General features: G+C 34.4%; 1 protein-coding gene across 5 annotated transcripts in view; it reads left to right on the forward strand.

Annotated features, from left to right (window-relative positions):
- The window catches only part of LOC136032922 (rapamycin-insensitive companion of mTOR-like), a 167,492-nt gene that overhangs the window by 86,628 nt on the left and 63,231 nt on the right, over positions 1-17,633 (forward strand). For all 5 annotated transcript variants that reach the window (XM_065713389.1, XM_065713386.1, XM_065713387.1 and 2 more), the window contains exon 15: positions 3,353-3,557. In XM_065713389.1, the coding sequence (XP_065569461.1) occupies positions 3,353-3,557 (205 nt within the window). The remainder of the gene's footprint in view (positions 1-3,352; positions 3,558-17,633) is intronic.

The following is a 17,633-nucleotide window of genomic DNA, read 5'->3' on the forward strand; positions in this document are numbered from 1 at the left end:
AACGACGAAAATTATTCCGTGTTTTTGTTTTGTTCTAGGTGCTTACCCCTCCCCCTCTCCCCAAAATACCCCCGCAGAAAATACCGTACGAAAAACCCCATCCCCCCTCGTGGAAAATACAAGCTTAAGAAATCGAAATTAAGAAACCGGTTTGTTCTCAAATTTTACGAGAGTGGCGTATAATATGCAAAAACCAAAATTCCTTCCCCCTACGTAAAATAAAAAAAAACTGAACTGAAATAAAATTCCCAAATTTGGAAGGCCTTACATTCCACGGGTATGGGGGTATTTCCTGCGGGATAAACGCCGGGGGCTTTCTGCGGGGGGGGGGGGTATACGCTGACCACTCTTTTTTCATAATACCCCATACGCGATCAGTAACGTTTTTTAAACGTTTTTTTTGTATTAGTTGCAGTTCGATATCGTATGACTTCCATGGTATTGGTTTATTAATATTAAGAGTACTTTTAAAGTAGATTTCACTTTTCCAACTTAAGAATAAAAGTGTTGGATTGTAGGTGAAATTTTGAACATAATTAGAATATTCAAGTTTTTCGAACAGCAATAGTTTTTTTTTACAGTAGCCTAAATGTTCAACAAAAATGCTGCAGTATAATTTTTGATGAATGGGCAGATGAATTGTTATTGATAGGGATAACATGACCCCTCACGACCCTCGGAGAAAGAGGTGTAAGTGATAAAGTTTGTGCATTGTTTACGTTTAGAATTTATTATTGGTAAGTATACAGACACTTTTCTGGGGAAGAGAGTATATTTTTAGCTATGGGGGTTTTCCACAGGTAGAAGTCTTCGTGGGAAGGAAAGTTTCTAGGGGCTGAACCTTCCTGTGAAATTTTGCACTGCGAAGAATTTGCTAGAATTCCAGGGGAAGTTTTACTGGTTTGGAATTGTATAGTGTCTCTCTGTAGTTGGGGGGGATTTTTCGGGGGATATATTTTCCACGGGAAAGTTTCTGTGGGTGCAACTTTCAACTATGGGATTGGTGGGAGGATGCTTTTTTCTGGAAAACTTCTACGGACTAGGGGATTACCGGCATTATTTTTAAAACAATCGGAAATTAAAGTCTGTTTCAAATGAAAGCGTGCTAAGAAAAATTTCTCACCCGAGATCGTCCATAAGATATTTTTTGGTTGGAATTTTCGGCTAGAATGGAATTGTCTGGGGGGAATAGGAATCTTTTTAATTTAATAAAACTTTTTCAACAAAATATGTTTGTTAAAGAAAAGTAAAGAGCTCTGTTGACGCAAAAATGAGTAGAAATAAATTCAAATAATTTTCCAATCGTAAACCTACCATGAATCACCATAAAAAAGTAAATTAAACCCAAAACGACCATAAGTTTCAATAAATAACCGATTCAAACTCAAAACAATCTAAAATTAACCTGAGTAGGGCTGACAACCCCACACCTCAAGACCAGAACATGATTTGCACTTTCTGGAAACAAAATACATTGGACTAAACATCAGAATATGTATTTTAAACTGACAATCCACGATTACTATTATTTTTTTTTTTTTAAGTGCAAATTATGTTCTGATCTTGAAAAGACAGGGGGTTTGTGAGTCCAATCTTTTTATTTTTTGCGTGTTTTCAGTTTGACTAGGTTAGCTGTTGTAATTTATGTTCGTTTAGGGTTTTATTTATTTATCAATGGGGATTTTTGGTAGTTCTACACTTGGAAGATAAGAAAAACTAGCGCGCAGAATTTGACAACACTTTCGTCCGTAAAAACTTAAACAATAATAATGTCATGGTTCCCGAAGCAAAAGTTTCCCAAATGCTTTCAAAGGAAATCTAAACCTTCTTAAACTTTATGGTGCCGTATCTTTTTAGCTTAATTTTGGTGATTTTTCACCTACATTTTGTTCTTTTTTTTTTTATTTGGCGCCCGTTATTGCCAAAATCGCAGCAGGTCATTTGGATTCCTTTCTACAAAAATAAATTAGCAATTTTTGCCATGTTTTTAAGATACTTATGGTGTATAAATTACTCTTTCACTTTCCCTAGATCTTCTCAACGAAACTAAAAAAAGGAGAACTCAAATAAGATTCTCAAACTTGGAAAAACCTATTTTCCAAAGGGGGGGAGTCCGGGTGGCATTTTCCACGGCGGTATTTTTGAGGGAGGGGGGTAAACGCCTAGAATCCAACTGTCATTCATATCAATTTTGTGTATCCTGTAGACACCCTTTAATATTTAGTCCACCGTTTTATTAGTCTTACATTTTAATGCAATACAAAAAATTCTGGTAATTACAAAATAGGACGTTACGGACCAATACAATCTGATTTGTTCCTCAGCTTCTTACCGCATTAAATCAATGAATAATCAACAAAATCAATGAATAATTAATGAATAATGTTTCAACATTATTCATATGCTCTCCAGGTCTCTTCGCCCTTTGGGTTTACAGCTTAGATACCAATTTACTGTTATGAAAACTCCTATCTTGCCCATGAGAAGCTTTTGGTACGGAACTCTGAACTTGGCGCCTCCCCCAAGCCCGCTCTTTGACGCGTGGATCGTACTATAACACCATAGGCGGGAACGCAATTTTGTTTTGTTGCATACACAGCTTAGAAACCAATATTGGTTATCTAAGCTCTGTTGCCGGTTTCCTGTCTCCAGCCGCTAGCATCACTACCGTGCACTGTGTCCCAAAAATAAATCGAGTTCTCATAACTGTATATTGGTATCTAAGCTGTGATTTAGAATTACAGACAAGGTGCTTTGTTTCAGAAAGCTTCTTCCCGATTTTGACAGCATACTCCGGTTCAAAATACTCCTGCGATCCCTCCAAATACTGTGTTGATTTGCGTAACAATCTTTGTTTCCCTTTAAAAATTGGAGTTTGTATTTTGGGCCCAAGCGACACTAACTGAACTTTCCTAAACTGTGAAATTTAGTAGATTATGTAGCTCATTGACCTTTGACCTTTGAGTAGCATCACGAAAGATACATCTTTTAATAATTGAGGGGGGCGGGGGAGAAAGCTGCAGGTAATATTATTTAGCGTAACAGTTTATTTTTGTTAATTAATACCAACTGTTTGGGCCTTGGAATATTTTTGTAATAAGATTTTTATGAAGACTTAGACTGCTAAAAAACAAAGACGATTTAAATAAGGAAGGCTTGCTAGTGTTCATCATGGGCTGGCCTAATTTTTTCTCAATTTTTTCCATAATTTAGAAAAAGAAAAGAAAATTCTCATTTGTTTGCCAGTATTACTTTTTAATAAGCAGAAAAAAAGTAATATGAAATAATCAGAAGTTGTCCCCCAGTTATTCTCAGATTTCCTATATAAGTAAATAAAACAACTTGGTTTAAGGTACGTTGCTCGACTTGAGCTTGGTCTTTGTGAATCTTTGAGTCAACATCAAAAGGATGAAAGAGGGGCCTATGGACGTGTCAGTGACGAACCTCATACAGTCAGGAGCTTCCCTGTTCCAAATCACTTATATGGGGAACTAGGAAAACATGGTGATGGTGTGGAGTATTTAAGAAAGTATGGAAATCTTCGAAACTGCGTTGAGGTAATTTGAAATTTCAATGGATATTGTATCCTTTCATTTATTTTACTCAAATTCCGTATTGCTATTGTAATGATTTCTAGTTTTTTGGGATCAAAAGAAAATCTAAAATTGTTGATTTAAGCTCCGTTCAGTGCATTTTCAGTAGGTGAAATTTTTTCCGCGTTTGCCACCGTTACGTAAGAATACAAAATTTTACAGAATTTTAATGCTATAGATATAACGTATATACGTTATATCTATTGCACTCCTTGCTACAGAAGGGATTTTATGAGTCTTTTTCTTTTTTTATTTTGAGCCATTCTTTTCCCATGTTTTCCATCTTGTTGATTGTATTGCTTTTCATTTTGGTTCCTGTTTTTGTTTATCCCACTTTTGTTTGTATTATATTTCTTGCACTTTAGATAAATTATTAGATAAACTGTAGACAAATGATTACTATTATACAAGTGCATTGAATGGCAGAGGTAGTTATCCTGATCAAACAGTTCGTGGTAACGAACTGTAGTAAGGAGCGACCCGGCTCAATAGTAACCGAAACTCTAAAAAAATGGAATTTTTATACCAATAGTTCTATCAAAAGAATCACATTTGAATGCTGATTTTAAATATATAAGTTTCTTCAAGATCAGTTATACCCATCAAAAGTTACGAGCCTTATTAATATCAGTTATACCTTATTATTATATCAGTTATACCTATTAATCAGTTATACCTTATTGTACAAGTTTCAAGCTCCTATCTACAAAAATGTGGAATTTCGCTTTTTTTGCCAGAAGACAGATCACGGATGCATTTTTTTTTTTTTTTTTTTCCAGGGGTGATCGTATCGACTGAATGGTCCTAGAATGTCGCAAGAGGGCTCATTCTAACGGAAATTAAAAGTTCTGGTGCCCTTTTTAAGTGATCCAAAAATTGGAGGGTACCTAGGCCCCCTCCCACGCTTTTTCCCCAAAAGTGACCGAATCAAAATTCTGAGATGGCCATTTTATTCATCATAGTCGAAAAACCTAATAACTATGTCTTCAGGGACGACTTACTCCCCCGCAGTCCCCGTGGGAGGGGCTGCAAGTTACAAACTTTGACCTGTGTTTACATATAGTAATGGTTACTAGGAAGTGTACAGACGTTTTCAAGGGGAGTTTTTTTTTGTTTAGGGGGAGAGTTGAGGGGGTTACGTCGGAGAATATTTCCATGGAGAAACTTCTCATGGGGGAAGAGAATTTCACTGAAGGGGGCGCAGGATTTTCTAGCATTATTTGAAAAAAAAAACAATGAAAAACAGATAAGAAAAGTTGTTTCTACTGAAAGTAAGGAGCAGCATTAAAACTTAAACGAACAAAAATTATTACGCATATGAGGGGTTTACTTCCTTGTTATACCTCACTTTTTACGCTAAAGTATTTTTAGTAATTTCAGCTATTTATTCTACGGCCTTTATGATTCAGAGGTCATTCTTAAGGAATTGGGACAAAATTTAAGCTTTAGTGTAAAAAGGGAGGTATCGACAAGGGTTGAATCCCCCTCATATACGCAATAAAAACATACGAATATAGAAGTTCGTTACGTAAGTTTATTCGTAAGTTACGTATATTTTTTACCAATGAAAACGTTTGTAAAAAATTAAAAGTTCTAGTTTCTTTTTAACTAATAAAAAAAATTCGAGGGCAACTAGGCCTCCTCCCTCGCTCCTTTTTTCTCAAAATCTTCCGATTAATTGCAATTAATTAATATGCAAATTTCGTTTTAATTATTTATGTGTGGAGAGCCAAGATCAAAACATGCATTAATTCAAAAACGTCCAGAAATTAAATGAAAAAAAAAGTTTTTTTTAATGAAAGTAAGGAGCAACATTAAAACTTAAAACGAACAGAAATTACTCCGTATATGAAAGGGGCTTTTCCTCCTCAACGCTAAAGTTTATGCTAAAGTTTCCTCCTCAACCCTCTTTACGCTAAAGCTTCTTACTGTTTTAAAAATTGTGTTAAGAGAAAGAGTTGAACTTTAGCGTAAAGAGCGGGGCGTTGAGGAGGAAAAGCTCCTTCCATTTACGTAGTAATTTCTATTCGTTTTAAGTTTTAATGTTGCTCCTGACTTTCATTTAAAAAAACTTGTTTTTTTTATTTAATTTCGTTTTAAGATGGGATTACAGTGGACAAGCAGATGGTTTCATAAAGATTAATTTTTTTTATATCAAGAGATAAAAATATACCAAAGTATTGATGGTCAGACGGTGCAAACACTCTTTTTCGGTAGATGAATTATAGTTTTTTTAAGATTATTAAATTGTATTCCAAAAAAAGAAGTGTCTCAAGCAAAATATAGGAAGTTAATGGAAAAATATTCTGAAAACTGCATAAAATATAGCATGCAATCACAGCGGATATTTCGTATAACGGTCTATTGGCCGTCCTCGGCAAAACAAAAAGTATGATAAGGGACAAAATTAATAGTCAAAACGAGAAAATTAAAACTAAAACCATCTATAAAAAAGACAGTGTAATCTTCGCCAATTATTTATAGTTTTTGAAGAAAAGTAAAAAGCAACATTAAAACCTAAGACGAGCAGAAATTAAGTCGTAGAATTATTCAAGCTTTAAATAAAAGGAAATTAGTATTAATGAATAAGTGAAACCAATAAGGTACAGAAGTTAAAATAACTAGAAATTAAAAGAAATAAGAAAAGATGAAAAAATAAAAATAAAGAAAATTACAGATACTGCTATGCATGAACAGAAGAATATATCATTAGTTATGGAAATCAAGTATTCTTTGTGAAATGAATTTGCATAGTCAGTCTATTTTGATTTAGAACATTCACACTGCAATGTTTCAGGATGTCTGATATTGCAATCAGATGCGTGACTACCAAGCTCAGATTTCTGATCAGCGAGTCGGAAGACGTACAGTATGTATATATGCGGTAAGGGGGGAGGTGAGATATCATTGCCCTAAGGATCCCCCAAGCATGCCAGTTTAAAATCCTTGCATGACTGATTTCAATGAGGTTTGTAAAATCTACCATTTTTGAAAAATACACTTGATGTATATATTTAAATATCTATTTTTATAAAGCTAATATTTGTAGAAGGAGGTGAAAAGGATAGTCATAATTTCAGTCTTTCTTTTCTCACTGAATGATTATTATTGGAATAAGGTAGGTTTTGAGCAAATAAAAAAAAAAGTATTTTGGCCTTTAGATTCCTATTTAGGGAGGGGGAGGCGGCTGGAGATTCTTATAGAAAATGTTCTAGCGTTTTGTGAATTTTAGCATCCTTTTTAATCTAGAAACTATTGAAGTATATCTAAGTCCCCACTTTGCTAAATCCCATTTAATCTGTTTGAGTTGTTTTCTACCATCGTTGAGATAATGTTGAGGGTATTGGGCTTTATTCTGCGACCCCTAGGTTCTCTGTTACTTTGAAATTTATAGATGACCTTTCCTCTCGTGTAAAAGCAAATAGAACAATGATATTTGTAAAGAGTAAGTTTAGATAGTACTCACAGATGGTTTTCACCTAATTAGTAGACTGGTTCCAAATTTTTCTAAAGTAATTTTTGGTCGGCTGACCAATATACTGGGTTTTGGTCGGCTTCGAACATAGTGGAGTCATAGGAAATGGGATATTGGCAACATTAACATTATGCAGGTCACCGTACATCATTGCCTAGAATTTATTTTTAGCGAAAATTTTACTTTTTGACTTTATTCTGATCAGCCACGAGTTAAACTAGAACAATACTATCGTAAAAATATTGTACCATATCAAACAAACACAACTGAGAACCAATAGAGAAATTTTTTCCAAGACAGTGGAATCCAATTCAGTGAATATTCTGGCCTTATATCCAAGGGTCGTCTTCAGAACAATACCAGATATATATATATATATATATATATATATATATATATATATATATATATATATATATATATATATATATATATATATATATATATATATATATATATATATATATATATATATATATATATATATATACTAGCTGTTGGGATGGCGCTTCGCGCCACCGCAACACCTAGTTGGTGGGGGCGCTTCGTGCCCCCAAGCCCCCCCGCGCGCGTAAGTCGTTACGCGCCATATTAGTTACGCGCCATTGTAGTTGTGTCCCTGTGTCCCACCTGTGAATATATATATATATATATATATATATATATATATATATATATATATATATATATATATATATATATATATATATATATATATATATATATACGTAAAACTTGTGAATATACAACATTCTTCGCTGTCCCATTGTCTGTACATATAAATAGATTGTCAGGTTTACCGACTCTTATAATTGTCCATGGGAAAAACAATCCGTGTTCAGATCTATACTTCATTATTCTAATGATTGCCCTTGAGCTTTGTTGATGGTGATTGCTAATAAAAATTCCCTGCGTCCCCATCGTCATTTATATATCCCCCCTGTGCCCCACGGCGTCCCCGTTGTAGTTGTGTCCCTGTGTCCCAGTCGTCATTTATATTCCTTGTGTCCCGGTCGTCATTTGTGTCCCAGTCTGTAATTTCGTCAGTCATATTCCCGGTGTCCCGGTCGTCATTGGTATCCCGGTGTCCCGGTCTGTATATACATTCGTCTTTGAATTGGTATATGATGAAATAAATTTTTTGTTTTTTTCTTTTTTTTCTTTTAGTTTTTTTTTTGTTTTTACCTTTTTTTAGCTTTTTTAGTTTTTTTAGCTTTTTTCTTTTGAGTTTTTTTGTAGTTTTTACCTTTTTTAGTTTTTTTTTAATTTTTATTATTAATTTTTTTAGTTTTCCTTTTCTCCTTTATTTTTCAGTTTTTTTTCCTTTTTTTAGTTTTTTTTTTCAGTTTTTAGCATTTTAAGTTTTCTTTAGTTTTTTTATTAGTTTTTAGTTTTTTTCTTTTTAGTTTTTTTGTAGTTTTTACTTTTTTTAGTTTTTTCCTTTTTAGTTTTTAGTTTTTTACCTTTTTTTAGTTTTTCTTTAGTTTTTTAGCTTTTTTAGTTTTTTGTATTTTCTTTTTAGTTTTTTTGTAGTTTTTACCTTTTTTAGTTTTTTTCCTCTTTTGTATTAATGGTAAAGCCAAGGTTCGAACCTGGAACCTCTCGGACCTAGAACCTGGAACATAACGCTTTACCAACTCAGCTACTTCGGCTTGAATACATTCGTTTTTGAATTGGTATATCTATCTATCTATCTATATAAAAATAAGTTGTCTGTGTGTGTGTGTGTGTCGAGTGACGTCATGTTTGTGTGTCGACTGACGTCATTATAAGTTGTCTGTGTGTGTGTGTCGAGTGACGTCATGTTTGTGTGTCGACTGGCGTCATGTTTGTCGACTGACGTCATTTTAAGGATTGAGCTGTATGCGTCATGAAGTTGTTTGTGACTGACGTCATGTTTGTCAACTGATGAAATTACATACCGGGACACCGGGACACAAATGACGACCGGGAAACAGGGAATATAAATGACGACCGGGAACCTCAAAGAGAAATTACAGACTGGGACACCCGGACACAAATCACGACCGGGACACAGGGAATATAATTGACGACGGGGACACAGGGACACAACTACAACGGGGACGCCGGGGGCACAAGCGGGATATATAAATGACGACCGGGACACAGGGATTGTTCGAATAGAAATTACAGGCCGGGACACCGGGACACAAATGACGACCGGGACACAGGGAATATAAATGACGACCGGGACACTCAAAGAGAAATTACAAACTGGGACACCGGGACACAAATGATGACCGGGACACAGGGAATATAAATGACGACCGGGACACAGGGACACATCATTAGAATAATGAGGTATAGATCTGAATACGGATTGTTTTTCCCACGGACAATTATATGTTGCATGTTCAAGAGTCAGTAAACCTGACATTCTATTTATATGCATAGACAATGGGACAGCGAAGAATGTTGTATATTCGCATGTTTTACATAGTTAAAAACGTATATATATATATATATATATATATATATATATATATATATATATATATATATATATATATATATATATATATCTTATCTGTATTCACAGGTGGTACACAGGGACAGAACTACAATGGCGCGTACCTAATATGGCGCTTAACGACTTACGCGCGCGGGGGGGCTTGGGGGGTGCGAAGCGCCACCCCAACAGCTAGTGATGAAATAATTCAGACGTCATATGCGGACAGATAGACAGACGCACAAACAAACAACTTATTTTTATAAATATAGAAGATATATATATATATATATATATATATATATATATATATATATATATATATATATATATATATATATATCTGGTGTTGTGCTGAAGACGGCCCTTGGATATGGGGCCAAAATATTCACTGAATCGAATTCCACTGTCTTGGAAAAATTTCATTGTAGTTTCTAAGTTTTGTTTGTTTGACACGGAAAGGCATTGTGATCTTCGTCGCTATTTTCGCTTTTTATGCTTATAGTATCTTATGTATTTTATTTAATATGCTCATGTTAAAAAAAGATGAAGAATATGGTGGTAGTGAACTTTATAGTCCCTACCGGCGATGACGATCTATGTTTCTTAGCCCTTCAGCCAGGAAGTGCAAGGGGGGGGCTGGGGAGTAGCTATCCTGTGCTTTCAAGCACCCTTCGTGTTTAACTTCCCCGGATTCTTCAGGTGCTCACTTTAAGTTCAAGTTCATTTATTTATTAATGCTTTATTAAAGGCCCATGGGGAAGCAAGCTAAAAAACTAGGCCTACCCAAAGATACAATAACAAATTACTCTACAATACAAAGATAAACACGACGGCAAAGATACAATAACACAATAATAATATGAAAGTAGCTGCTCGCCCAGGATCTTTCAATATTATTGAAAAAATTAAAAATTTCGATATTATTAAATATAACTTCATACTAAAAGATAGCCTGAGAGGCCCACATTCACCCAGAGCAACAAACCATACAAATTACTTTGCCTTATTAAAAAGATGCTTAATTAAGAATAATCATGAACTAAATGAAATTAAGTTTCCTTTTTATTATATGGACAGAGGAAAATTTATCAATAAGATCCTTGTGAGCATCCCAACACCGAGCTATAGACACAAACGGAGCGAATTTAGATCTCTCAGTACCATACTCATCTATGTAGATACTCTTTTTTTTGTTGATTGTTATAATTATGTAAATCTTGCGATTGGGAGAACAAAGTTTGATTGAGGTAAAATGGTGATTTATTTTCTTAATGTCATAATTGAATTTGAAAAGAATTGCTCCTAAAGTAAATTGTCGAGAAACTGGAAGTATTATCTAGGATGTATTTAAAGATGCTGTTGTAGACTTATTTGGAAGTTCAATTGGTGATGGAATAAAAAGTTTAAGGATTCTTAGAGCTTTATTCTGTAAAATCTGTATTGGTTTAATATGGCTTTTAACTGTAGATAAATATACTAGAGAACAATAATTAATATTAGTCTGAATCAGAGCAAAATAAATACTTCGTAAAGCAGAGTAGGGCAAATAAAGCTTCAGCCTTCGCATTAAACCAACATATCTTGAAATTTTTAAGCGTAGATTTTGAATGTGAGTTTTAAAAGATAAGCTTTCGTCAATCACAAGTCCAAGGTACTCTATCATTTTCACCCGAGATATTGATAATAGATACTTGAAGAAGTAACTCGGGTAATACGAGGGCAGATATTTGAATTTCTGCCTTAAATTATGAAATTAGTTTCGACACATTCAAAGCAATAAAATTTGAAGAACACCAATCTAGAACATTAGAAAATGCAATATCCAGTTTTGCCTAAAACTCCTCGTCATTCCTCTCAGAAATTGAAACTGCCGTATCATCAGCAAAATCTGTATTGAGACACGGGATTGTTGAAAAGTGGTGAAGATCATTTATGTAAATTAAGAAAAAGCAGAGGACCTAGGACAGAGCCCTGAGGTACCCCAACCTTGGAAGACTGAGGTACATGCGAAGAGAGGAAATTGCTGCCATCTAATCGTTGCTTTCTCTTATCAAGATGAGATTTAACTAGATCCAAGGTCGGTCCGTGCACATCAGAATTATCGAATTTACAAAAAGAATACAATGGGATATTGTATCGAATGTTCTTTTGTTTTTTTAATCTAAATATATTATTGAATATATTGGATGAGAGCATCGATGGCGTGTTCAGTATTGTGTCCAGACCGGAAACCAAACTGGGAATTTGTAAAAAAGATTAGACGGCTTAAGAAAGTCATAAAACCTCTTATAAATTGCCTTCTCAAGTATTTTAGAAAATGCTGACAAAATAGAAATAGGGCGATAATTTGTAGGGTTTTCAGGAGAGTCACCTTTGTGAAGCGGAATTATCCGCGCTTCTTTAAAAGCAGATGCAGATTAAAAAAATCCAGATTTAAAACTGATTTAAAAGCAGATTTAAAACTCCAGTTTTAGATGAAAGATCATTTAAAGGCTGTAATGGTAATATTACTCCAGACAATATTTCTTGAACAATTATAGAACTAAACCCGTCAATTCCCGTGGAATTACCTGGATTTAGATCACCCACTATTTTTTGTTATTTCAGACAGAGAAATAGGCCCGAAAAAAATTGAGTTACATTGAGGAGATGGAAGGTATGAAGAAAAATGTTTATTACTACGTGAATCAAACTGGTTCATTACTGATGAAACAATTTTCTCTCCTATATTAGCAAAATAAGTATTCAAAATATCAGCCACTTTCTCTGATTTATTAGTAGTCGATCCATCTTCTAAACTAATAACTTCAGGAAACTTAGACTTCCTTCTTTTTTTATAAAAGAATTAATTAAAGACCACGTTTTGCGAGGAGAATTTTGAGCTTCGTCGAAAGACTCTTTATAATACCTATGTTTCGACAATCGTATCAGTGTGGTTAATTTATTTTTGAAAATTTGAAAATTTTTAATATTATAATCAGTTGGATACTTTAACAGCTTTTTAAATAACTGATTTTTTTTTCTTAACTGATATCAAATTCCAGACGTTATCCATGGTCTTATAGGACCATAGGTCTCTACAAATTTATCATTTGTAGAGACCATTATCCATGGTCTCTGCAAATTTTATTCGTAACAAATGGGCAACTAGAGGCAAGGCAGCAATTGAAATTTCTTCGGAAAGTATCAGTTGCCACATCTGTATCCTTCATAACTATTACATTCTGCCAATCCAACAGTCCAAGACTTTCATTCAGGTGCTTTAATGTTATTTTATTTATTAACTGTACTTGACGTTCCTTACTCACCTGTGGTATTTTATAAGTAAAAGCTAAATCTGAAACCAGCAGCAAATGATCCGATATATCACTTGAAACAGAAAATTTTGCTTGAATTGGTTTAGATGTAAAAATATTATCAATGAGAGAAGCTGAACTAAGTGAAATTTTTGTTGGTATCAGGCAAGTAGGAAGCAGATAAGCAGAAAAGCAAGAAGGTCAATATTGAAATCTTCGGAAAGGATAACATCTTTGCTTTGAAAATAAGATTGATGCAAAAATTCATGGCGTTTAGAGAGGAAATACTTTTCTGGAGAAGAAGGCGGTCGATGTACTACGCAAAATAAAAATTTTTTTTTTTTTTTCCAAGGCTAATTTCTGTCACCATTACTTCAAAAAGCATTTCCTCGTGAGAACCTTCCATATTTGCAAGGCGTCGAAAAGAGATACCTTCTTTAACTAATACTGCTAAACCACCTTGGCACTTAGTCAATCGGTTTTTAAAAATAAATTGATATCCAGGAAAAACAATCTGAGGAGTCAAGTCTATAAGAAACGTCTCACAGAATCCAACGACATGACAAGATAGTTGATGAACTACATCGACAAGATCATCCTGTGAACTAAAAAACCCCCGATAATTTAAACATCCTGTTCTCACAACACCGGTACTGGGAAGATCAGAAGCTTCGGATGGTAATTTGTATTTACAATTTGGAAAATTAATTAGCCCACCATCATTTACCTCATTTCCTGCTATTTTATCATGGCTCTGGAATATGGAAAAGTCAAAAGGGTTAGATCCAAGGTATCTCAGTCTATCCACAATACAATTATAGTCCAATGTACAAAGTCAGAATTATGATCCGAACCAGCAGAAACTTTCGCAAAATGCACAACGTCTGAGTCTAATAGTAGCAAAACAACTGAACCAGTGGAAACTCGAAAATAATGAAAGAAAAAGAAGCTGCTTGAAAATAAAAAGAAACAAGAGAAAGAAATGGAGTATATTCATTGTAAGATGAATTGCGGATACTGAAAAATTATCGCACTCAATTACTTCATATAAATAGAAGCACACACACAAAAAAAGAAAAAAAGACATAAAATAAACTCATAATAAGCTACAGAGGGACAAAAAATCGCATAAGAAAAAAATAGGATCGTGTGAACAGAGAAACATTACATATTGTAAAGCAATAAAAATAATGTCGCGAAACGAAATGTCATTAGATAGCTAGATAGATAGATTTATTCACTTGAAATTAAATTTAAAAAAAAACAAGTTTTTTCAACGGAAAGTAAGGAGCGGCATTAAAAGTTAAAACGAACAGAAATTACTTCGTATATGAATAGGGCTGCTTCTTCATCAACGCCCCGCTCTTTACGCTGTAATTTGATTATTTCTCTCTACTCTACTTTTTAAAACAGTAAAAAACTTTAGTGTAAAGAGCGTTTTAAGTTTTAATGCCACTCCTACTTTTCGTAAAAAAAATTGTTTTTTTTTAATTTAATTTCTGAACGTTTTTGAATCAATGCATATTTTGATTTTGGCTCTCCGCGGATGAATAATTAAACCGAAATTTGCATTTTTTTTTTTTTTTGCTAAATGGCTTTCTTATAGTTTTGATCGAATGATTTTGACAAAAAAAGGAGCGGCGGAGGAGGCCTAATTGCCCTCCGATTTTTTGGTTACTTAAAAAGGAAAATAGAACTTTTAATTTTTTACGTATGTTTATTAGTAAAAGATATACGTAACTTACAAATTAGCATACGTAACGAACTTCTGTGCGACATTAAAACTTAAAACGAACAGAAATTACTTCGTATATAAAAGGGCTGCTTCCTCATCAACACCCCGCTCTTTACGCTAAAGTTTGACTCTTTCTCTTAATTCTACTTTTTAAAACAGTAAAAAACTTTAGCGTAAAGAGCGGGGTGTTGATGAGGAAGCAGCCCTTTTATATACGAAGTAATTTCTGTTCGTTTTAAATTTTAATGTCGCTCCTTAACTTCCCGTTAAAAAAACTTGTTTTTTTTTATTTAATTTCTGAACGTTTTTGAATCAATGCATGTTTTGATTTTGGCTCAAAACTGGCAATTTAACATACAATTTAATGAATAATTAAAACGAAATTGGCATATTTATTTTTTTGGCTGATTGGCTTTCTCGTAGTTTTTATCGAGTGATTTTGAGAAAAAAGGAGCGGGGGAGGAGGCCTAGTTGCCCTCCGATTTTTTGGTTACTTAAAAAGGCAACTAGAACTTTTAATTTTTTAGGAATGTTTATTAGTAAAAGATATACGTAACCTATAAATAAGCTTACGTAACGAACTTCTGTATTCTCATGTTTTCATTACGTATATGAGGGGGTTCACCCCCTCGTCAGTACCTCGCTCTTTAGACTAAAGCTTGAATTTTGTCCCAATTTCTTAAGAATGACCCCTGAATCACAACAGCCATAGAATAAATAGTTGAAATTACAAAAAATACTTTAGCGTAAAGAGTGGGGTATTAGGAGGAGGTGAGCCCATCATATGCGTAATAATTTCTGTTCGTTTTAAGTTTTAATGCTTCTCCTTACTTTCAGTTGAAAAAACTTCTTTATATTTATTTTTCATTAAATAATGTTAGAAAATCCTGCGCTCCCTTCATGAAAATTTTCTTCCCCCATGACAAATTCCTCAAAGGAAAATTCCCAACATATCCCCCTCTTCTCAACCCTCCCCCCTTCAACCTAAAAATCCCCCTGAAAACGTCTGTACACTTCCAAATAACCAATACAATATGTAAGAACTGGTCAAAGTTTGTAACTTTTAGCCCCTCCCACGGGGACTGTGGGGGAGTAAGTCGTCCCCAAAGACATAGTTATAAGGTTTTTTGACTACTGTGAGTAAAATGGCTATCTCAGAATTTTGATCCGGTGACTTTGGGAAAATAATTGGCGTGGGAGGGCGCCTAGATGCCCTCCAATTTTCCGGTTACCTAAACTTTTCATTTTCCGGCACTAGAACTTTTCATTTCCATTAGAATCAGCCCTCTCGCAAGATTCTAGGACCACTGGGTCGATATAATCATCCCTGGGAAAAAGAAAAAAAAAAAACAAATAAACACGCATCCGTGATCTGCCTTCTGGCCAAAATAACAAAATTCTACATTTTTGTAGATAGGAGCTTGAAACTTTTACAACATGGTTCTCTGATGCGCTGAATCTGATGGTGTGATTTTCGTTAAGATTCTACGACTTTTTGGGGTTGTTTCCCCCTATTTTCTAAAATAATGCAAATTTTCTGTGGCTCGTAACTTTTGATGGGTAAGATTAAACTTGATGAAACTTATATATTTAAAATCAGCATTAAAATGCGATTCTTTTGATGTAGCTATTGGTATAAAAATTCCATTTTATTTTTTAGTTTTGGTTACTAGTAAGCGGGGTCGCTCCTTACTACAGTTCGTTACCACGAGCTGTTTGAAAAGCACAATTGGGCCATGGTGACATACACAAAACAAGTGAAAAAAAAAATAGAGCAAAATTTAGACTGAAAAGACATTAAAATAATTATTTAAGAAAACATCACGATACCTCATACCTACCCGGACGAACTTTTCAATATTATTTATAGTTAAATAACACCTACGTCTCAGAATTTCCGAAATCCAATGTTATTAATCACCCTAACTAGTCAATCTTAACCCACTGTGAAGACGGAGACTTTTTACATTTGAGTCATAATTTGCTCCCTTTTTTTAATGCGCGTATGTTGAACCGAACTCGAATCATGCATGTCCTTTCCCTTAGACAACAGCTCATTCCGTAGGAGATTTAGCTTTGGTTGGAGATCACTGCAAATGCGAATTCCACTACCCTTCAACTTATTCACCTCACTGAGAATCGACTGAATGCTACGATCCGTGTCTAGCGATATAAAAACACGGGCTGCTCGAACTCTAGTTTTCCTACTAGTAATGTTTGAACTGCTATTTCTCGTAAGGTGATAACACTTGGTAAGAGAAATGTCCTCGTTAACTTGCAATTTGTCAGAAAGAAGAGACATTACGTTGCTGGTCACTGATTGATTATGCTTTTCAGCAGGCAAACCGTGAACAATCTCCTTTCTCTCACTTCGATGTCCAAAAGCCTACTCTCCAAATCGTTATTCCGCAATTTTTCTTGTTCTAGATCATTTCGAAGCTTTTTTTGCTTCATCTCGTAGATTAGCATTTCCCGCTGATATTTGCCTAACTTCCTCTTGAAGGTCAACTATTGAGACAGAAAAACTTTTCTGGTCTGCTAATATTTTATCCAGTGACGACTGAAACCGTTTCATTCCTTCATCAAAGCTTGCTTGAGTGACCGCCATAATAAATACTATAATCCGGACGTAAAAGTCTATGCTTGCATCAAATTACGCAATAAAAAAGTCCAAAACATAATCCTTTTAACTTGAAAAAGTAATCCGATTGTAGGAGTTCACTCTTCAATAGCTAGTGAATGACTGAATTCACTAGCTACCTATTTTGAAATAGGTTGACTCTGGATAAGATTACAGTGACATTACCGACCCTCGTTCCAAACAAGTAATCGGTGACACCACGACCCAACCTCCCTCCCCATCCTGAAGGACATAGTAATTTAATATTAATTAAATGCTACTATAATACGTAATATTGGTTAGATATATTATTCAAAGAGTCACTTTCTTTCCCAAGGTGCGAAATTTATTTATCCTTTACTAATTTCATCTTTTGTAAATTCTTATCCTGTGGTTTATATAAGCACTTCTTGGTTTCGTATAAAACCTCTCCTAAAATTT

Source organism: Artemia franciscana, chromosome 11, assembly GCF_032884065.1.
Source record: "Artemia franciscana chromosome 11, ASM3288406v1, whole genome shotgun sequence".
Lineage (NCBI taxonomy): Eukaryota > Metazoa > Arthropoda > Branchiopoda > Anostraca > Artemiidae > Artemia > Artemia franciscana.